This window comes from Anser brachyrhynchus (genome assembly GCF_964034855.1).
Source record: "Anser brachyrhynchus genome assembly, chromosome: 18".
Classification (NCBI taxonomy): domain Eukaryota; kingdom Metazoa; phylum Chordata; class Aves; order Anseriformes; family Anatidae; genus Anser; species Anser brachyrhynchus.
Window position 1 is genome coordinate 8,242,456 of NC_137711.1, and position 21,244 is coordinate 8,263,699.

The window sequence follows — 21,244 nt, forward strand, 5'->3', positions numbered from 1 at the left end:
CCACTCCCCGAGCCGGCCTCGCTGAGGCCCGGAGGGCTTTGAGGCCGACGAGAGCCGGGGAAAGGGTTTCCCGTGCTGGGGGGGAGCCCTCCGCGGTTGGTGCCCCCAGCCCCAAAAGCTGCTCCCTGGGGCCGGAGGTTTTTGAGGTCCCTTGTACGCGCTGCTTGCTCTCTGGGATCGCCCGCGCCTCGCAAAGCTCCCCGTCCTCGGCCCGCCGAGCCCTGGGGAGGTGCCTGGGTGTCGCTCGAGGCTTTGCGGGATCTGGGGGTGGCAGCCGGGCTCGGGGGGATGCTCCTTAGGGAGCGTTTGCACCTTGTTGGCCCTCGGTTGGGAGGCGGAGGAGCTGGGGTGGCCGGGGCAGGCTGTCCCACCCACCTCAGCAAGGGGCATCTGTGCCAGGGCTCGGAGCATTGCTCCACCTGCCTGGGGAGCTCCAGGCGATGCCGGAGCTCTCCAGGTGATGCCAGAGCTCCCCAGGCAATGCCGGAGCTCCCCAGGCGATGCCCAAGCTCTCCAGGTGATGCCCGAGCTTCCCAGGCCATGCCTGAGCTCTCCAGGCCATACCCAACCTCTCCAAGCGATGCCCAAGCTCCCCAGGCCATGCCCGAGCTCTCCAGGCCATGCCCATGCCATTTGCACCCTGCGCACAGCACCCTCGGGTGCCCCCGATGCCACGACACAAGCCGCTCTCGCACCCAGTGGGTCAGTGGGTGCCGGGAGCAGGAGGGCTGCAGGAGCATCCCCCCGGCACCTTGCTGCTGGGGGGTTGGAAAATGGGAACATTCAAAGCCTGGGTGCTGGAAAGCCATCGGAAGCTGGCAGGGAGTCTGGCCAAGGGCTTGCCAGGTCCTCCCAGGCCCTGCCGCCAAGGATTTCCTGCCTCTGGGGACTGCTGGGAGGATTAGGCACCGGTCCGCGGGGCGGGCTGAAATTAGAAGGCCTGAGCTATTCCTGCCAGGGTGAAGCCAGCCCTGAGCTTTCTCCCAGCTGCACGCACGCGGAGCAGACATGGGAATGTGCCCTCAGAGCTTCCTCCAGGGAAAAGCTTTGGGAGCTGTCTATGAGAGCAGAATTTCGTTATGGACGGGCTAAAAACAAACCGTGGACAAAGAGGGGATTAAATCCCCGGGGTGGGAGGAAGGAAGTGAAGCCGTGATCCTCGCTGCCGTTTGTCTTTACTGGTAATCCTATCAGGCAGGCAACCCTTTGCGTATGGATAATTGTATTCTTAGTAACAATCGACCACGGCACTTATCCTCCCCTCTCCTGCTCTGCGTTTTGTGGGCGCTGATCATCAGAGCTGCTCGAGGGCTCGGCCAAAACCTCCAGAGCCTGGTGGCACCTCAGCGCCATTCAGCAGAGGGTGGGTTCAGCATCGTTTTTGGATGCTTATTTGGTCCCTTCCTCTCCAAATCCACTCTTTATCTCAGCAAAGCTACCAGCTTCCAGACGTTTGACTCACCGGGTGGAAAAGCATGAGGCACACGCCCGCCAGCCATGCCCAGCAGAGAGATGCGAAGCAGCACGAATCGCTCCAAGGACAGTCGGATTTAAATTCTTCCTCAAGAAGTTTCTGGGGGACTCTGCCAGGGAGCAGTAGGAGCAAGGAGCCCTACAAAACCCACGGCACCGAGGCTCTCGGACTGGCTCTCTGCTCCCGTGGTCGGGTGGGCGGTCGGATCTGGGGACAAGGAGGAATTTCCTCCAGGCAAGGCTGGGGGTGGCCGGCTGTAGGGTGACTTGGGGCATCCTTACCCACTGAGCTACGTCTGCAGCCATCGTAACGCCCTTGGTTGCTGCTAACAACCATCTCCTGCTCTTGTTCTCTAGCGCTGCGCTTTCCACAGCTCTTGGTTGAAGTCTGTCGGAGGGCTCAGACATCCTTAAAAAACACTTATGGCCTTGAGGTGACACCTGGGGCTGCCAAGGACACAGCTGCAGGAACATCTGCTGCAGCCGAGCTGGCTTTACCCAGTGACAAGACGGCAAAATCAGCAACAGGGCTCAGCTCCCTGCCTCCGGGCTAAGGGCTGGGCTGTCCTGCAGAATAGGATCTGACGGGGATCGTGCCCCAAGCAGAGCCCAGGCCCGGCATGCCCCGTGTGATGCCCCCTCGTCCCCTCCGTGGCTTTCCAGAGCCAATGGGATAGAGTAAACTTGCCCCGATGCAGCCAGGATCCCACTGGCAGGGACGGAGGGTTATTTGTATGGTTCCCCCATCAACTTACTCATAAAATATGCTGCTGTCTCTGCGAACTGCCACAGTGACGGGAAATCCGCACGTCCAGCAGGGTGGGACGCCAACAGAAGCTGGTGGCAGCTCCCTCGTGTTTCCTGTAGGAAGGCTTGTTGTCACCGAGAGGTTCTGCAAAACCACAGAGAGGGGGCTGCAACCTGACAGGGGGGTGAATGGGATCGGCTCCTGCCGTGCAGCATCCCAACAGTGGGATGAGTGGGATCAGCTCCTGCTGTGCAGCATCCCAACAGCAGGATTAATGGGATCAACTCCTGCCATGCTGCATCCCAACAGTGGGATGAAGGGGATCAGCTCCTGCCATGCTGCATCCCAACAGTGGAACTAATGGGATCAACTCCTGCCGTGCAGCATCCCAACAGCGGGATGAACGTGACCGGCTCCTGCTGTTACACCACGCGCTGCAGGGCCAGCTTGGAGCAGGGGGAGCACCAGGGGGGCTCCCACTCGTGATGCTCTGCGTGGGGGCTGCTCCCCGCGTGGGTAGCCCCAGGCCGAACGGGCAGGCTGCCCTCTCTTGGGAGAAGCCCAGCTCTGCAGCAGGGAGCCGGCTGCAGCCGGGGGGGGTCCCATGGGTGCTCACTGGCAGAGCAGGGCCAGGCACAAGGGCTGCTGTGCCACGGCCAGCTCTGCCCCTCAGCACGAGTGGTGCAGCGCCTCGTCCAGGGAGCCAACTCTGTGTCCCCAATTCGTCCCAGATCCCATTTCCCTTCCAACAAAGCACGAGCACACACTGGTCCTATTGTCTGAGCTCAGGCTGTTTCTGCAAGCCCCACTCACGCTCCCCAGCATCCCAGAACGGCCACGTCCTCTCTGCTGTGGCACCAGAAACCAGAAGTCATCTCGGCCAAGGTCGCTGCCTTTACCCTGGTCTTCAGCTGGCCCCGACTCAAGAGGCCACCAACCCAGCTGAGTGCCCCGCGGTCACCTCCTCACACCCGGCCGTGCCCAAGCTCTGATGTGCTCAAGGGCTGCTCCGGCTCTCTGCCGGCAGAAGCCTGGGTGCCACGAGCAGCTCGGCTCACCCAGAGGTGCGAGCAGCACAAGGGTGGTGATGGACAGACCCGGCTCTCGCTGAAAGGATGGATCCTACTAAAGGGCTCTCTTGTGAGCACTTGTTTTCAGACCTTCCCCCTAAGCACCCGTTGCCAGCCCCCTGACCCGGTACAGCTGTTCTTTCATCACGTTCAGGCCCCCATTTTCCAGTGTAATCCCTAAACTACAGCGATCTCCGAGCTGTTGACGGCTCACCAAGTTCTGAGCCAGCTGTAGGGCCGGCTTTGCTCTCGGAAGCAGGCTGGTAGGGGCTCCAAGCCCTTCTAGAAGCAAACCAACAGCTTGGGTCCCCTCCCAGCTGCAGCAGGGCTGGCAGAAGACGCAGCCTGGGGGCTAACCAAGGCAGCGCTGCATCAGCGAAGCGATCTGGGATTCTCACCCAGCCCTGCTGGAGCCACTCCTCTCCCAAGCGCCCCGATGCCCCTCCTGCCCTCCCTGCGTGGCAGCCCCCAGCCCCAGGTCCCTGTGTTTAAGGAGAGGGCACAACTGCTGAGGACAGGCATCACGCAGCTGACAGCTCTCAAATCAGAAGGGACAGGGAATGAGTTGTTGGGGCTTTTTTCCCCCCCTTTTGGACACATTTCCAACCAGCTCCACCTGCCAGAGTTTGCACTGCTCCAGCAGCAGAGGAGGGGCAGCCCCACAGAGGAGCCTTTGCATGGCTTGAAAAGCAGATGAAGCTCTGCAAACACGTTAGTTTAATCCCGAGCCAGTCCCAAATCATGCAGTCACTTGGTGCTGTGGCTGACACTCAGCTAGAAGTGCCGTCCTGTACTCTTTGTGACTTGTTTTCTAACTGCCACAACAGAAACTCCAGCAGTTATTTGCTTTTACATCAAACTGAAGGCACAAGGACATCAGCGAGGTGCGGCACAATCAGCTCTCCGCATCCCCCCTCGTAGCCTTGTTGTGTCGTCGGCTCCCCAGGAGCAAGGAAAAGCTCAGCACACGCTGTTGCTCTTGTTCAAACAAGATGTTAGGTTGCAATTGTCACAGAAAGGAAGTCAGGTAGGTAAATCAGGGGAGTAAAGCTAAATCAAGGCCACAGTGGCGCTGAAGGAGGTGCGCTCAGTACCTGCAGATTAGGAAGAACAATGGGATTATTTTAAAGCTAAACACACAAAGTCACCTCTCTTGGGAAAGAGAAGCAGGAGAGATGTTAGAAGAACATTTATACGGCGGCTCTGCATTGCTCTCAGCCACCACAGCTCGTGCCGTTTTCTGGAACTGGGTCTTTTAAACGCTGAGCACTGGTGCCCCAGAGAGCCCACACAGGAGAACAGAGGCTCGTTACCGAGCATGGCTGTCTGGCTGCACCGAGCGAGGCAGCAGCCAGCAGAGGGTACGAACAGGGCACTGGGGGAGAGCTTGAGGAGCGACTGGAAAGGAGAAAAATTATTATTTTTTAGCCAACAATAAACAAGAGGAGTTTTTACATCAGTGTTTGGAGAGGGAAGGACAGAGGCTTACGCAGAAATCAGCGACCTTGTTTGCTGCCAACACAATTCTCCAGTGTTTCATTCCACAATATATATATATAAATATTTCAAAAGCCTCCAGGCTGCGTCCCACACTCTGCTTCAGCTTGTTTACCCGCAGCTCCTGCTTTCAACAGAGCTCAGGGACAAGGTACACCACCCTACTGCAGGACACAGGGGTACCTGTACTTCTTTCAGACCACGATAGGAAAGAAAAGCAACTAGCAAACAGGATAATGCAAAATAATTGATTTTATTTAAAATAAAAAGCAAAAACACAATCATCCAAACGAGACAATTAAGAGTATCCCAGCTCTGCTGGATGGGGTGATAAAAGCAGCTAATGGCAGGGGCAGGGCTCGGGGCGACAGTGCGACTGCCGAACGCATCGGGTAAGCTTTTTCCTTCCCCCCTGTGCGAGGGGAACGCCAAAACCTTCCTGTTACAATCAGCCCACGCAGGCATTTCAGCTCTGATTCAATCAACAGCCTTGCTTCCTGCCCCATGATGGCTGGGGATTCGGGGAAGAAAAGGGTCTCGGTTAGTTATGAACGAGGGTGCTGTCTTCCTTCTACGCGTGCGGAGAGGCTTAGTGTAACTGAGAAGACGAACTGGGGCCGGCCTGCGCTCGCTGGGAAGGGGAGGAAGGTAGGGCAGTGCCTCCTCGGCATCGCCTGCCCCCAGAGCGCTTGTGCGGAGAGCAGGTGCTGGATTCGCTGTGCTTGCTCACATCTACGGCTCCGATGGGGCTATGAATTAATTTCCTCCTGAACCGTCGGAGCAGACGAGCCCGCGTTGGTGACCGGAGCTCACAACCCCCTCACCTTTTGCCAGGGCAGGCAGACCACCACCACACAAGGCTGGATGAGGAAGCCCACGGAGCAAACCAGCACGTGGCGCGCTCAGGCTGGGGAGCGAGGCAGCCCCACAGCACCCCAGGGGGGCAGGCTGGCACAGCATCAGCAGGGGCTGAGGCAGAGCAACGCTGCTCTGGGGCTCACGGAAACGAAGGGCTCACTGGGCCTGGGCACAGACTGCAGCAGCCTGCTACATCCAGGGTACACAAAAACACTGGGGTCGAGGCATCAATGCCATGAGAAAAGTGTGGCACGGGGAGGTGAGAGCACAAACCCCACCCTCCGCAGTCAGCCTCCCGCAAGCAGGGGTCCAGGCACACAGGGAGCTGTTTTTTAACTCCGTGCCCAACACACGTGGCTTGGAAAGAGGGCATGGGAAGCACCCCCACCTTCCTGCAAGGCCAACTCCCTGCTAAGAATAATGTACCCAGTCCGATTTAAAAGAATAAATCCTGATCTAGCAGGACCTCCTGTTTAGAGCAGGCCATGAAATGCCAACAGTTAAACCCCGGTGAGACAAAAAGCCTCATTCTGCCTCAGCTGACGTACCACAGAGCAATTCTGGAAGGGCCACCAGAGAACATCACAGGACCAAAACTGCTGTACAACATCCCCAATGTTTTCTGCTAGGAAAAGCTAACACCAGGTCAGGAAGCCTCGGCTGGCTCAGTATTTCTGGAACGCTTTTTGTGGAAGGAGGATGTCACAGCACGTTACACAGTTATTACGTTAGCCTCACAACACCCCTGTGAGGTAGGTGATTTCCCCGTCTACAGAGTCGAAGAGATCAGCTCATCAGTCTGGTCGAGGCAAGAACCTGTACGCGGAAGACCCAGAGGCCCCAGGAGTCCCAATCCCCAGGCTGCCTAGGCACACACGCCCTCGTGTCGTATCACAAACTGCCTCGTGGAGAAGTCAGAACGGTGTTGCTGGTATCCTGATGCCTGCGGCCCGTTTCAAACACACGGCCTTGTGAGGGACACAGAGTGAACACAGGCTGCGAACTGGAACGGTTTTATTTCACACCACGAAGAGTTCATAGGCACGGAGGAATACTCTGCGCTCCCCAGCTTCCCACTGTGCTTCTGGTGGAAGAGGCGTGGGTGGGTTTCCTGGCGCAGTGATCAGCCTTTCAAGCACGCGTAAGGTTTTAAGATGGCAAAGCTGAACCCAAAGCTGAACCATGCACGCCAAACAACAGCAAGCTACTGCATAAGCCATCTTCCATACATAGTAACCATCAAGCCACCAAGGAGGGCAGGCAGCCTTGCTCAAACAGCAGGCAGATGTTTAATAAGGGCTCAGCTCACCAGGACAGAGCCGAGAGTGCTGAGCCTTCGCCTCCCAAGGCCACTGTTCTTCCAAAAGGCAGCAGCTGAAGCCTGTTCTTTCTAGGAAGGACTAAATGGGTTGTGCAAGCTCCCAGGCTGTTCAACTGGGCAGGAAAAAAAAGGCAACCTTGGCCAGAAATGCTAGAAGTTTGGGAAGTAGTCTTCTGGAAGAATCTGCAGCACTGTATGGAGCAAGCACGCTCACTTATGTCTGGCTATCACAGGAAATTCAGGAGTCAGGATAGCTGAGGAATGCACCAATAAACCTTCACTCTCTCCGTTTTTCCATCAACACACTGCTCCGACATAACTGACTGGTACAGAAGTTTCAGAAACAGAGATCCTGACGAATGGAGTTAGAATTCCCTCGCACAACAGGATATAGCCCAGTCTCCAAGAAAGGAGAGAGCATTTAAATAGGAAGAGACAGGCTTAAAAACAAAACGAAAACCCCAACAGAACAGACAAGCAATGTTCTGGCTTCCACCAAACCCAACATGTATAAGAAAGTCATAATTAAGACTGCCAATATTCTTTTTAATTCAGCTTCCAGTGCCCAGGCATTACTTCTTGATTAGTAAATGCAACCGCTTCTGCTTTCAGGTTTCCTCTCCCAGAGAAGGACGGCTGATGTGAGATCTAATACCCACCTCCCAGGTCTCAGGAGAGCACCCAAGGAAGCATCCCAAACTACAGCTGCCTTCTGGCTGTGCTGTTCAGCTAGAAAAGGATCGCCTCCTTGCAGCACACCTCTGGCCAGACCGACCTCTTCACTGACACTACCAGCACAAGCTCCTGCAAAAGAAAGCAGCTCCAAGAGATCCCTTGGGGATGAGAGCTTCACCTGGCATCATAGAAATGCACCTAACACAGACTTAAGCATCACATTGTATTTTTAAAAAGCATAAAACAACATCCCCCTCCCAGTCCTTTAAAATTGGCACTGCAAGTTCCGGAAATTTCTGAACCCATAGCCTCAAAGAAAAGCCATTTATGTTTGTGAACTGCACTGGCCTGAACAAGCCCACGGCCTTGAAACTGTTTGGTATTTAAAGCCCAACAACTGTTGTTGCCATGTAAGAGTCAGCCTTTGTCAGTCGTTACCCAGTGCTAATCATCGCACCTGCACCTAGAGGAGTGTAATTACCTGCAAACACCGACTTTTCTCCATTTTTTGCTGTGCAAGAAACTCCAGGATTCTCCTGCTCCATCGAGCTTCCTATCGCAAGGTGCTAGTGCATCTTTGTTACCACACAGAGCAAAAGTAAACGGACCGCTGCTGGTTAGTGTGTTACACCTTCGACGCATGTGTGGAGATAAGGACCACAAAAGATGCTTCGGGTAGGTGGCCACCTCCACTGAAGTTGCTTCAGCATTTGGAGCATACGTACCGCCTTCCTTTCCTGAAATTCCGGTGCGAGATCTGCCAGATGTTCAGACGGGCCAGAAGGGCTGGTGTTCCTTTCCTCAAGTGTACAGGACAACATGTAAACATATGACAGTGTCAAAGCAAGGCAGGTTTCTAGGTTTACCTGCTGGTTTTAAAAAGAGTTCTTTAAGAACTGACCGTTGTCTTCCTTGCCAGTTACGTGAACCATTAAATACTCGGCGTGTCCTTACCCAAAGACGGGCTCTTAGTGCACTCACTTGGGGCGCAGAGGGGACAAAGCATTGCACAATAATGGAGGTGGGGAGTTCCCCTTTCAGTTAGTAAGGAGCCAACCTTCGACAGCACGTAATGAAGATGGATGTTTGGACTGAAGAGTGACAAACAAACTTAAGGACTGTGAGAAACAGGAGCAGAGGGGGGTAGAACAGAGCTGGCTGGCTGCTAACGGAGCTTCAATCGGCAGCTGCCTCTAGGCGGGTGCTGTTATCTCTCAGGGGTAACTGCGGCCTCCACAAGATTCCCTAATCCTGTCAAAAAAAGGTACAACTGCCTGTCATCAACTATAGCATTTCCCCTCGTACCAGGGCACAAGATCACAGCATGCAGGTTAATTGTATGATTAAGATCTTATGATGTAAGATTCTGTGATTGAAATTGTTTCTATTAACTAATCCATCACAGCTGGAGCAGAAATCCCACCCCATCCTCACAGAGAGGTACAATCAACATACAGGAAGAACAGTGAAACCCAGAAAGAGGAGGTTCTAGGCAAGGTGCTAATTTTTAATACTTACGATAATAATTTCAGAATGTGAAGGGCAAAGAATTGAAAAACACACAGGACTTTCAGCAGAGCAGATCTGCACACGTGGTCTGCTTTTGCAGCTTTATTTAAAGCAGGGTCTGCATTATGATGTTATCACCTGCTGCTTGTTCCCTGCCTGAAATCACAACTGTCTGCTGAAATGGGATTTGACAGTACTGTAACGAATTATTAAAACCTCTAGGGGAAAATAAGCAGTCAGCACAGTTCACTCCAACTGTTTAAGGATGCTCTGCACTTCTAACTCAATTGTATCCAGCTACGAGCAACTCCTGAAAACAAGAGAGCAACATGTCCCAGCCAGAAAGTGGCAATATGGACAGGAGCAACCGGGCCTTTAGGCAGTACCCGGCCTAACAGGTAGGGTGTAGCGCTGGGAATCTGGACTTCCTCAGATCAATTACTTTTGCACACCTTCTCTAACAGGCCACGCACTAAGTCACCGCAGCACTTGTATCCGTGCCAAACGTGGAGCACCAGCAGCTCAGGAACTAGACAGCACCCTAGTGCAGGCAGGCAGCTACTGCAGGAGCACTGGTTACCCAAACCACGAGGAGTTTGCTTCAGAATTTCGGGAAGCTTCTTTTATATGAGGAAAAACGCTTCACTTAGCAAGTATCTTCTCTGTTCTCCCCTGCAGTATACTCAGTTTCCTGCTGTTTCTCTGTTTTTAGCCTGGCAACTTGAGAACTTCTTCATTAATTTTACCCCAAGCAATTATCTATTCTTGGTTCTGCAGTGTTAGTACTCCCTCCATCCATCTTGACTGATTAGAAGCTTCTTTTTTTTTTTATTTTTTAAAAAACAGGTAAACACAGACATCTGGGATTTTGGATGAATTCTGCCTTTAAACAGATAAAACAGTGTGCCAAACTGAAGTAATCCAGGCCACAATAAAACAAGAGACACCATACAACTACTTGAAGGTTTTCTGTTTGGACAGCAAGACATCTGAAGCAGAGTCTGGCCTGACCATTCCTCATCTTTAATTATTCACACCTGACGTGTGCTCTCTAAAGAAGGCAATTAAAATACCCCACCTCTCCCATTAAAAATATGCTTTCTCTATTAAAAAGACAACTAGGAAAAGTAATAAAACTGTTTATTAAATAAAGTAAAAAAATCATTTTTTTTAAAAATACCAAGAATCTTGGTTTTCAGTTTGGAGCAACTTCATGGAAGGAGGGTATCACCACTAGCCAACCGTTTCACATCCCCTAAGGATCCCCTTGCTCTCCATCCCTCTATGCTCAGGACTTGTCCTGTCTTACTCTGACCGCTCTGCCTTGCATTGTCTTTTGCTTGTTTAAAAGAAAAACAGTTGCCATCGGGTCACCTGGAGGAGCTGCGCTCTTTGCTCACACAGTCGTCCTGGGAAGTCGTATCGCCGTTACCCATCATGCTGCACGTTCGCCTCTTTTTCCTCCGGTGCATCATGCCCTCTGTCTCAGAGCCAGAGTCACACTGAAATATGAAGAGACAAGACCGGAATTCAGAGAAACCTGGTAAAATGTTTGTGCTATGGAATTCAGCACAAAAGCTGCCTCAGCAACCTTGAATAATCAAAATTCAAAGACCAGGCTAGATTAAACACATGAAATCAATTTTAAATTAAGTGACCAAAACCCAGAAACTGGCACATTCTTAGATTCGGTTATTGGCTAACGCAGGTTTGTGGTAAGACAACTGACACATTCAGTTTGGCTCCTAGAAGGATCTAATCATCTAAGAGCAGATTCAGCACTTTCTGACACGTTTATGCCACTACAGTGAAGTCACGTGTCATAACCGACAGTCTCTGTTCTGGACCTCATTCCCCCTTCCCACTTGAAAGACATCCAGTTTGCTGCCATTTTATACAAGCATGGCTTTGCAAAAATATGTGACAGATTTATATATTAGAGGAACACAAATCAAAGAAGTCAAATTCCTTTCCCAACACAAGGATGGGCTTCAGCAGACAGAACCTGCTTGGAGCACAGATTCTTCCACAGTATGTGGGTTTTTTAGTTGCTTTCTAAAAATTTCTTCCACAAGATGTGAATCTTAGGATGTGGATTATGATTCAAGATGACACATGATCAGGTACGTAAAAAACTGACTGCAGAATACGGATTACCTACTATAGTAAAAAAAAAAAATCAACATTACCTCTGAATCAGAGTCGGAGGAGCTAGAACTTGAGGAACTGGACGAATCACTAGAACTGTCAGAAGCAATACCAGTAGATTCCTGTAGATCGACCGAATCAGCCAAGGCTGCCAAGTCAGGATGCTCCTGCTTTAAGATCCTAAACACAGTTCAAACGTCAGCATTAGCCTTTGAACAGTAACACTGCACATAAATGAGCAGTTTTGCTTCTCTGTTTTAGAGAAGATGAAGCTAGAGGTACTAAATCTCTTACCTGTACCACTTCCGTGACAACTTGGGTCTCCCTCTCACTGTCTTGTGCCACACCACAGGGAAGTTGGTACAGCTGGCAAAGTTCTGCGTGATGGCAATCGTCGTGTCGAGATTGAGAACTACGTGCCACCAGCCACCTGTAAACACAACACCAGTGACCACTTCTGGCTACGCAGCAGAAAGCACGCTCGAGAACAGCCGCGCATCTTTTCCCATAGGAAATTGGACCTCATCTCCTGAACCCAGGTGAGTTTGCCACAGGATCTTCTGTCCTCAGTCTTATTTCAGAATTCATTCCAATCCTCTGCAGGTTCTTATTACAGAAGGCTGCACAATGCTCTAAGCAAGTTATCCAACTCATGAACAGTACTTAAGATCTGACTTGACAGCAACACACTGGCTGCTGACAGCGTATTTAATAGCAAGAGCCATTGTAACCCAGACAGCACAGAGACCCTCTCTGTTAAGCTAGGGAACACTTTCCACACTGAATTAGTAAGGTTCTTATGATCACAGACCAACCTTTCTTTTAAAAATAGATGCAAAATTGTTTCCCCACACAGAATAAAAATAGGCAGCGATGTTCTTACAACCCACTTGTAAGCTCATAAAAAGACTACGGTTTAATGGAAACCGACAGCTACAAAATCCTAACAGAAGGTACACCGAGGAGTCACGAATAAGTGCCAAGACAATCACAAGGCACCCTTCAAACATGAAGTCAGCCGTGTATTAGAGACGAGCAGGGTGGATAGAAGCTATGTGGCATGCTGCACAGAAACGATGCAAGATTTAGAGGTTGGAAGCTAGGCACTGAACTCACCCACTCTATCTACTAGCCACCTTACCTCCCAGTTACGGTGGGGACACTCCGCACAGCCACCCTCTGAGAATGGCCTCCTTATCAGATCTTTCTTTAGCTTTTGATTTCAAACACAAGATTAAGCATAACCACAGAGAAGTGGGTGGAATGCGTCAGTGACTTCAAGTTCTTTTCCCACAGCCAAGAAAAACACATGTGCAATCAGACTACCCAGGCTACAAAATTCACTAATGAATTTGGAACAGTGTGTATAAACTCAAATATTTTTTGTCTGAGCGTTACTAATACTCAAACAGCTTTATTCTTTTATGCTTTGATCTTTTCTTATTTATGCAATTTAGTTCAGGATCACATTTCTATGATTCTGCAGCTCGATTCCCATTTGGTTTGCCATCTGTACCACCCTATGCTACAGGCCATTTATATGTCAAGACATTCAGAAAACCACTGAACAGTCGCAAAGAGAGTCTCACACAGTACATAGCCCTTTGAGACAGCTCAGAGTAGTTTCTTTCCTAAGAGATGAGCCACAAAAAAATCTGAAATATTCTGTTTATCTCTATTATACATGTTAAAAATATGCTTTTCTCTGCCAGATTCACTTACCAGAGATACTGTACGTACCTGGTACAAAGACCGTCTCGCCTGGTTTCTGTAAGATTTCCAAGGGTTTGAACTCAGGGGGCCAGGTGGGGAGCTGTGTCCTGGGATATATGACGTTGAACCACGTGATAGCTTCATCCTGCTGGTTCCCTCCCTCCTCTCGTGTCACTTTGATCAGCTCTCTGGGGGTGCTGGTGGGGAACAGGCACCAACGCTTGTGTCCTTGGACTAAGGCATTCCACGCACTAGTTCCCAAGGGGTCGATGTGAATTCCTGTGCCAGACCGAGGCGGGCCCATCACAAACCACCTGCAGGGAAAGGAATAAAAAAACCTTCAGTCACAAATCAAGTAGCTGCCTTGTCTTTTCTTCACGTTTAGACAGTTTTGCAGCTGATAATTTCTCATATGGTCAGAAATGAAGGTAGCTACCTCAACTGCTTTCTGCATTTACCTTCTTGAGATTGTTAGGCTCAGGCTACAGCAAATGATATGACATGGGTTTAATCTAAGAACCAAAATGAATCAGGACAGGAAAGTCTCTAGGCCAAGACAGTGAAGATAGCTTTATAACACAAAATACAGCTATGAAACATAAGCAGTTCTTCAAGAAAATATACACTGGCCTCAAGGTTTAAGCCTTCATGTTTTTGCAGCAGTGTTTATGAACGTGATTAAGTCACAATGGCCTGCATTAGGGTTCTTGCTATGCAGGAGGATGCTCCTAAGCCTCTGTTTTTCTAAAATTTGCTACTCATAAATAGAACCAGAACTACAGTACAATGAGGAGCAAACAAAAGGCGATACAAATAAAGAGGAGAGTGAAGTTACGCAACCCTGGCCTGCCTCTGTGCCTTCTGTTCATTGACAAAAGGCTTTTTATTCCTATATTTAACTCACTAGGGCTTATTCTTTGGTGACCATTCAGAATTTGGTGTGTATATTCTCATTCCCAATTTGCAAAGCTTATTTCTCCCTATGGAGGAGTTTAGCTGCTACAGATAGCTAACAGCAACAGCACCTCCAATCGCTGCGTAACGGAACAGTAAGACCTACTGTACCAGATAAAACAGGGTAAGCCAGGTGATTTATTACCATACAAGAGGAAGAAATGGCAATGGCTGTTTAGAGGGAAGAGACTAAAGCACCATGGATTTGAGTCTTTTTCCACTACGACCCCTCCACTGGGTGGCTGACAGGCACTGATACTGAGCAAGAGGAGTCCAAAGGTGTAGAAAATACCACTAGGCACAAAACTCTCCATCTCCCTTCCCAGTTCAGGTATAAGTATAGCTGCTTCCTAAGCATTGTTTGCTAGCACCGGTTACAGGACTAAGTTTTGTTATCGTGCCGGGTACTTCCTGCTTCATGAAGGCACCATAAAAACCAGGCCGCTTGTCACTTCTATTGTCAGCTCACTCTTTAGATTCCTATTAGCCTTGGAAAGCTAATTAAACCACAGGTAGAACTGTAGAAGTTTTTACTTAGTTTTTTAAGTACAAAGACCTGTTCGAACACTGAACAAACACTGTTCAGTACAATTTCTCTGCCTACAACCTGAATTTACACAAGGAAGGCCTTACAATTTTTACTTAGCAACACTCTCACTCACCAGCATATTTCTGCAGGAATTTAGTTTACGATGAGCATAACCCATCTGGCCATATCAAATTTACCATTAAAAACGTCAAGGCCTGTAACTTCAACTTAAAACAAACGACAGCAACAACAACAAAAAATCCCCCAAACACAACAGCTACTTCAGTGAATGGCTTCCAAGAATTACTGCCCTTATTTTAAGGAGGAACAACTCCAGTGAAGATGGTCTAAAAGGCATGAGTTCTTATTTAAGACCTGTACACTACCACACCTCTCAACCCAGAAGTCCATCTGCAGAGCGCCTGTCTTGATCACATGGTTAGAAAGCATCACTTCTGGTTGATTTTTCAGTTACAGCACTGAACTACTGAATTATCTTCATCCATTTCTGTACCTAGACGAAACTTCTACCCCCAGGAGGCATCGCATGTGCTCTGCTGCATCACTCATCTCAAAAAAGTGAGACCAAACTCACATTTTCCAGAGCAAGGTGCAAGGATTATGAACACTAAGATCACAAGGGATGAGCTCAGCATGTGCCTGTAGGTGGGGAGGGCATAGGGTAAGAAATATCAGTGTGAGTGAGTCACAGCTGGGTTACCTAGGTTATCTGTAACTGATAAACGACTCCTAGTCCTGTCAGTGCACTCAGTTACTGCTGGAGGCTACACCCGCCGTGCTTTTGGATTTGGTCACAGCACCAGATGCTCTAAGCTAATGATAAAAGGTTCGGTTATGACTTTGTAAAAATACCTACTTCTTAAACAGAACTGGTTTCACACTTCACTCCTGAAAAAGCACAACTGAACTGCTATTTCTACTATTATTTATTACTTGTTCTATTACATTTAAAACAACAAAAAAAAACATCCACATCAGAGCCTTATGTCATTCAAAGGGCAAGGCATTCTCTGACAATTATAACATGGCTATAAAGACTTTAATTACTTGGGAATGTTCAGCTTATTCTTATACTGCTACGAAGCACTACATTAATGCAAATGGAGATTCCTTGTGCATCTACTAGCCAAAATACTAGGTTGTTGCACCTGGGTTCAGGAATCAAGCGCCAACTCCGTTGTATTCAAACCAGATGCAAAAAAAAAAGATGGGAAAAGCCTACAGAGATGTGAAAGTACTGTCCTGTATCATCTGAAGGGGAGCTAAGAGCTAGCCTCCACACTTCTTACTAATCTAGCTTAAGATCTTTACCTTGAAAGGCCTGACTCATAATTAAACAAAATCCCACACTGCACATAAGCCACTGCAGCAAAGCCCAGGAGCTAGTCCTGAGGTACTTGAAAATGTAAAGGCCAGAAGACACGTCACACGCAGCAAGAAATGAATCTTCATAGCTTTCAGGAGCTATGTTCTTACTTATTTAAATCACAGAAGTGAGGTAAACTAACTTAAACAACAAAAAAAAAAAGGTAATTACACCGGTGACAGGGCCAGAAGTCTCGACATACAAGTCAGCTCTTCCCTTCTTCTGGGTTACAGACGTGCTCGTTGTAGAACAGCTGACATAAAACTACCGTTTTCTTTTATATAAAGCAATCGTATCTACGTAGGAATAACTAACGATGGGGAAAATACCTACTTTTATGTTGGCGTCACTGTACCATACATACCTGTACGGAGGCCTTCGTTTCTCCCCCGCATACTGAAACAGGTCATCAGTGAAGAACTTGGGTACTTTGTAGTCCTCCAGGAGTTTCCTGCGCTTGGGATGCTCTCCGTAACTGCTGTCAAATATGTACAGAGGGCTGTCGTCGCGCGTGGTCTCCATATACTCTATGTAGTATTTCATCTTCATCTTCACAGAATACCCATCATTGTCCTCCCCGCATTTGAACTTCTGGTTCCTGTACTTGCGTTTCAGCCGTTCCAGAGTCCACTTCTCTTGGGCAGACCAGCCCACCTGAGCATTCAGCAAGACCACGGGCTTGTAAGGTTTTTCGTAACGCTCAACAAATTCTTCCACCGTTAACTGGAGCGCGTCTGCCCTCTCCACGTTATCCTGGGGAACCAAGAGGGGAATACGGAGCGAATGTTAGGACCGACTTTAACTGTGCTCTCTAAATCAGCGCGGAGGCGCTTCACGCTCGCACTTCGTACCACACACCACGAGGACACCGAGCTGCCTGTGCGTTATTTTAAGCTCCTCAAGGCTGCAGCCCTACTTCTCACGCCCTGCTCTCTGTGCCCATCGGTAACACCAGCAGGCTGAAGCAGCGTTTGGCACCAGTCCCCAGCGCAGTAACTCCCGGGGCAGCGGGGACACCCCTGCCCTCTGGGCTGACAGACCCTCATCCTATTTCAGCACTCGCTGCTCCCTTCTCGCCCCCTCTCCGGGGAGCTCAGGGGAGGCCTCGCTGCTCACCAAGGGAAGGAAGGAGGGAGGAATCGGGGAAGAAGAGGGCACATGTGCTCCCCCTCGAGCTTCCACTGCCAGCACGCCCCAAGGGCAGCTCTGAGGCAGCTCCAGCCTCCGGCACAGGGAGCTCCTGGGTTCCCAGTGGTTCCCCAGCCCCCAGCTTCCCCTCAGCCTTCCCCCCTCCCCCCCAGATTCCTTTCAGGGCTCCCCCCCACTTCCTTCGGGTTCCCCTCAGCACCCTCTTCCCCTCAGCCTCCACCCACCCCCTTCAGCCCCCCCAATTCCACTCAGAATTCCCTCACTCCCCCCCACCTTCCCCTCAGAACCCCCCCCCCACACTCCATTCAGGGCTTCCTCACACAATCCCCTCAGAACCCCCCTCTTCCCTTCGAGACCCCACCACTTCCCCCCATTCCCCTCAGGACCCCCCCCACACTCTTCGGGTCCCCCCTCACCCTCTCTTCCCCTCAGACTCCCCCCACTGCAGCCCCCCCCTCCCTGCTCCCTTTGGGACCCCCTCTCCCCCCCATCCCCTCAGGACCCCCCCACTACCTTGGGGACCCCCTCCCCCTCCCCCCATTCCCCTCAGGGCTCCTCCACACTCCTTTCATGCCCCCCTTACCCCCCCCCCCAATCCCCTCAGCCTCCCCCCACTCCCTTCAGGACCCCCCCCCCTTCCCCTCAGGGCCCTCAGACCCCCCCACTCCCCTTGGGACTCCCTCACCCCCCCCCCATACCCCTCAGAGCTCCCCTATTCCCCTCAGGACCCCCCCACTCCCTTGGAGACCCCCCTCACCCTCCCCCCATTCCCTTCAGGATCCCTCCACGCTCCTTTCATGTCCCCCTTATCCCCCCCTTCCCCTCAGCCCCCCCCCCCTTCTTCCCCTCAGCCTCCCTCCCCCCAATCCCCTCAGGACCCCCCCAATCCCCTCAGGACCCCCCCCGCTCCCTTCAGGACCCCCTCACCCCCCTATTCCCTTCAGGACCCCCCCAACCTCCTCAGGCCCCCCCCGTTCCCTCAGCGCCCCCCGCCCCCCACCTTGCACGCGGCGGGGCTGAGCGGGAAGGTCTCGCAGTAGTTGTGCCGGGTCCAGTCGAGCGAGTCCTTCAGCTCGGGCCGGGCGCTGCGCTTGGCCTCGCGGATCCGCTTCTTGCTCTTGTGGTTCATGGCGGCGGCTGGGGGGGGAGGCGCTGCCCCCCCGGACCCCCCCCGCTCCCGGACACCCCCCCCCGGCTCCGCTCGGCGCGCGCGGCCCGGCCCCGCCCGCACCTTCCAGAAATTTCACCCCCCGGCCGCCGCCGCCGAGAGCCCGCCCCCGCCGCGCTCCCATTGGCCCGCAGCGCCGCCGTCTTCCGCCACGCCTCGCCCGCCTCCTCGGCGCTGATTGGGCCGAGAAGGGAAAGCGGCGCGGCGCGGCGGCCATCTTGGGAAGGGCGGTGCTGGCGAGGACGGGAGGAGAGAGGAGGCCGCCTGCAGGGCGCGCCCGCCCACCGGTGCGGTGGGAGCGGGGAACGCCGCCCGCCTCGCCGCTTCCCCCCGCCTCCCCCTCGGCCTCCCGCAGCCAGCCGGCCGCTCCTCACGGTCCTGCCGGCTGAGGCCCGACTGGGGCCTAGCGCCGGGCCTCCGTGAGGCGAAGCCAGCCCGGCGGCGCTCCGCGTGACGCAACAGCCGGGCAAAGCTGTCATTGGCTACCGGGGCCCGCTGCTGCGACGTGGCAGCGTGCGATTGGGCGAGGCCATGGCGGAGCCGCGGCGGTTCCGGTTCGCGGAGGCGGGGGACGGGCGGCGGGAGGCGCTGACGCTGCGCGTCCCCGAGGTACCGGCACCGGGGGGTGGGGGGATGGAGCGGCGCGGCCCCGCGGCGGCGGCTGCAGCCCGGCTGTGTTGCAGGTGCCCGACCGCCGCTACGGCCTCTACGTCTGGCCCTGCGCCGTCGTGCTGGCGCAGTTCGTCTGGTCCCGGCGGGGAGCGCTGCCCGGCCGCAGGGTGCTCGAGGTAACGGGAGCTGGGTCCGCCCGGTGCGCATCGGGTGCGGGCGGCGGGGGAGGCGCGGGCTGTTGAAGGTACGCAAACCACTGTAAAATGTTCCTCGCGTGCTGATTTTGCTTCGTGGGCAGGGCAGCCCTCCTACAGCTCCTGGCACTAACCCTGCTTCTGAAATTAATTGCTTAACTTAATCAACTGCTTAAGTTAATTAACTGCTTGGACGAGCCCCCAGGTAGTTACCGGTTACCCCAGAAGTAACTGCTCCCTCTCAGCGAGGAGCATCCTCCCTGACCCGCAGGGTGTGAGGAGCATTGGGGCAGCAGGACGCACCGCCACCACATCTATCCCTCCTGTGTTCACGGAATCCCTCTCCTTCCAGCTCGGAGCAGGCGTGAGCCTGCCCGGAATGGTGGCCGCCAAGTGCGGGGCTGAGGTGCTGCTGTCGGACAGCGAAGAGCTGCCTCAGTGCCTGGAGAACTGCCGGCGGAGCTGCCTGATGAACGACCTACCCCGCGTACCCGTTATAGGCATCACCTGGGGGAGGATGTCTCCGGAGCTGCTCTCTCTTCCTCCTGTAGATATTATTTTAGGGTCTGATGTCTTTTTTGACCCCAAAGGTATGGTAACACTCTCAGGTGTCTTTGGTTTGGGACAAACTGCAAGGACTTTCTAAATGCTGTCAAAAAAAAAATCAAATGACAGTTTTTACAGGGATACTGTAAATGAACTTATTCTTGGGGTAAGTAATATGAAGCTATCATAAATACTACTAGAAGATAAGTGATCCAAAAAATGGAATAATTAGCTAACTACTTAAGGCCACTTTCTCATGTTTCTGCTACAGGTGCACTTTGCATTTATTTTCAACTACTATTTCATATAAGCAGGCATATTTAACTATTCTTAGGATCTGGAGACTAACCAAGACTGCTTTATCTCCTCCCAACTACGCAGATTTTGAAGATATTTTAACCACAGTTTACTTCTTACTGGAAAAGAATCCACAAGCCCAGTTCTGGACTACTTATCAAGTCCGAAGGTAAGCTCTTTTGTACACTTAGGACTGAAAACTTAAATCCTGCCTCAGATTGTTCACGTTACCAAAGAATGTCAACTTCTCAGAGGCACAGCTGCACTGACTCCAAAGGCTAAGCTGCTCTCAGACTGTGAATCAGGTTGGTATTAGCCAAATAAATCCTGGGAGCATCAGATAAAAGCAGCTGACCCCAAGTTTACTGTTGAAGAGAGAACTATTACAAACTCAGTTTTGTGAGGTGACACATTTAAGTTTGGTGACAGTCTCCTCTAATCCCTGCCGAAGTTACCCACTTGGGTTGTACGTTCATGCATTGACGTTTCCTCCCCTCAGTGCTGACTGGTCTATCGAGGCTTTGCTCTACAAATGGAAGCTGAAGAACACCCCCGTTCCATTACACTCCTTCACTGCAGACAAAGAGCACCTGGCCGGCTCTTCTCTACCAGGCAGACATACAATTGAAATGATGATCATCTCACTAGCAAGATCAGATGGTACTTAAGTTTATTCCACTTGTTGGTTCCAATACAAGATGATATTTAACTTTTACTTTAGCATGGATCTGCAGAGAACAGTCTGATTTACAGCAAACCTCATGCGTATTTTTTGGGAAGCAGACCCCCTTAGCAGTACTTAAAACATGCATTGTAAAAATAAAGCTGTTCATTTGTTTAACTATGGCTTTTGAGAAATTTGTCCTCCTTCCCAAAGACCATGTAATAGTTCAGAGACTCAATTCCGTTATGTAAGCCACTACACAACATAGCTTAACAACCTGACAATCCACAAGATCCAACTTAAATTCACAACTTCAGCTATGAAGAAAGGTTAACCGCACTCTTTCAAGATAAAAAATTATCCCCTTAAGATTGGTTGCCCAGGACTGAAGCTCTTTCCTGAAGGTTTGTACACAAAAAGCCAGTCCCTTTGTTTTTAAATGACTACATAGACTGCTGTCAGACATGCAATCCTGGAACACACAAGCTCCTCAGTTTGTAGAAAAGTACTTTTAATCCTCAGTCAAGCCAGATTGCAAGTATTCAGATCTTTCCATTCCCATTAAACATACATGCATAAAGTTAACAAGGCATTACAATAACCCTTGACATGTGATGGTTGACATTACAATTCAGTTGGTATCCAAATCAAGAAAAAAAAATCACTGTAAGATTAGCTACCATCAAGCAGCAGCCTGTTGAGTCAGGGCAAGCACACAGCAAATGCAATTAG

General features: G+C 51.4%; 2 protein-coding genes across 2 annotated transcripts; one reads left to right on the forward strand and one right to left on the reverse strand.

Moving 5' to 3' along the window:
- Positions 1 to 5,022: 5,022 nt before the first annotated feature.
- JMJD6 (jumonji domain containing 6, arginine demethylase and lysine hydroxylase) lies at positions 5,023 to 18,275 on the reverse strand. Its single transcript, XM_080560500.1, has 7 exons — positions 18,032 to 18,275; positions 16,247 to 16,635; positions 13,040 to 13,326; positions 11,594 to 11,729; positions 11,341 to 11,479; positions 10,526 to 10,653; positions 5,023 to 8,893 (listed from the first exon to the last, which is right to left on the reverse strand). The coding sequence occupies exons 1-7, from the start codon at positions 18,158 to 18,160 to the stop codon at positions 8,857 to 8,859; spliced, it is 1,245 nt and encodes a 414-aa protein (XP_080416626.1). The 5' UTR covers positions 18,161 to 18,275; the 3' UTR covers positions 5,023 to 8,856.
- Positions 18,276 to 18,400: 125 nt separating this feature from the next.
- METTL23 (methyltransferase 23, arginine) lies at positions 18,401 to 20,689 on the forward strand. The gene is made up of 5 exons (XM_080560505.1): positions 18,401 to 18,808; positions 18,883 to 18,987; positions 19,358 to 19,595; positions 19,933 to 20,017; positions 20,348 to 20,689. Exons 1-5 carry the CDS (start codon positions 18,731 to 18,733, stop codon positions 20,514 to 20,516), a joined length of 675 nt encoding a protein of 224 aa, XP_080416631.1. The 5' UTR covers positions 18,401 to 18,730; the 3' UTR covers positions 20,517 to 20,689.
- Positions 20,690 to 21,244: the final 555 nt, after the last annotated feature.

Excerpts from the sequence above, each read along its gene's own strand:
- METTL23 (XM_080560505.1), top strand. The coding sequence starts at position 18,731 with ATGGCGGAGCCGCGGCGGTTCCGGTTCGCGGAGGCGGGGGACGGGCGG. Across the intron at positions 18,809-18,882 it reads TGACGCTGCGCGTCCCCGAG|GTGCCCGACCGCCGCTACGG; the intron begins GTACCGGCACCG and ends GCTGTGTTGCAG. Across the intron at positions 20,018-20,347 it reads ACTACTTATCAAGTCCGAAG|TGCTGACTGGTCTATCGAGG; the intron begins GTAAGCTCTTTT and ends TCCTCCCCTCAG.
- JMJD6 (XM_080560500.1), bottom strand. The coding sequence starts at position 18,160 with ATGAACCACAAGAGCAAGAAGCGGATCCGCGAGGCCAAGCGCAGCGCC. Across the intron at positions 16,636-18,031 it reads TCAGCCCCGCCGCGTGCAAG|GATAACGTGGAGAGGGCAGA; the intron begins GTGGGGGGCGGG and ends TTGGTTCCCCAG. Across the intron at positions 11,730-13,039 it reads CGAGACGGTCTTTGTACCAG|GTGGCTGGTGGCACGTAGTT; the intron begins GTACGTACAGTA and ends TTGTGTTTACAG.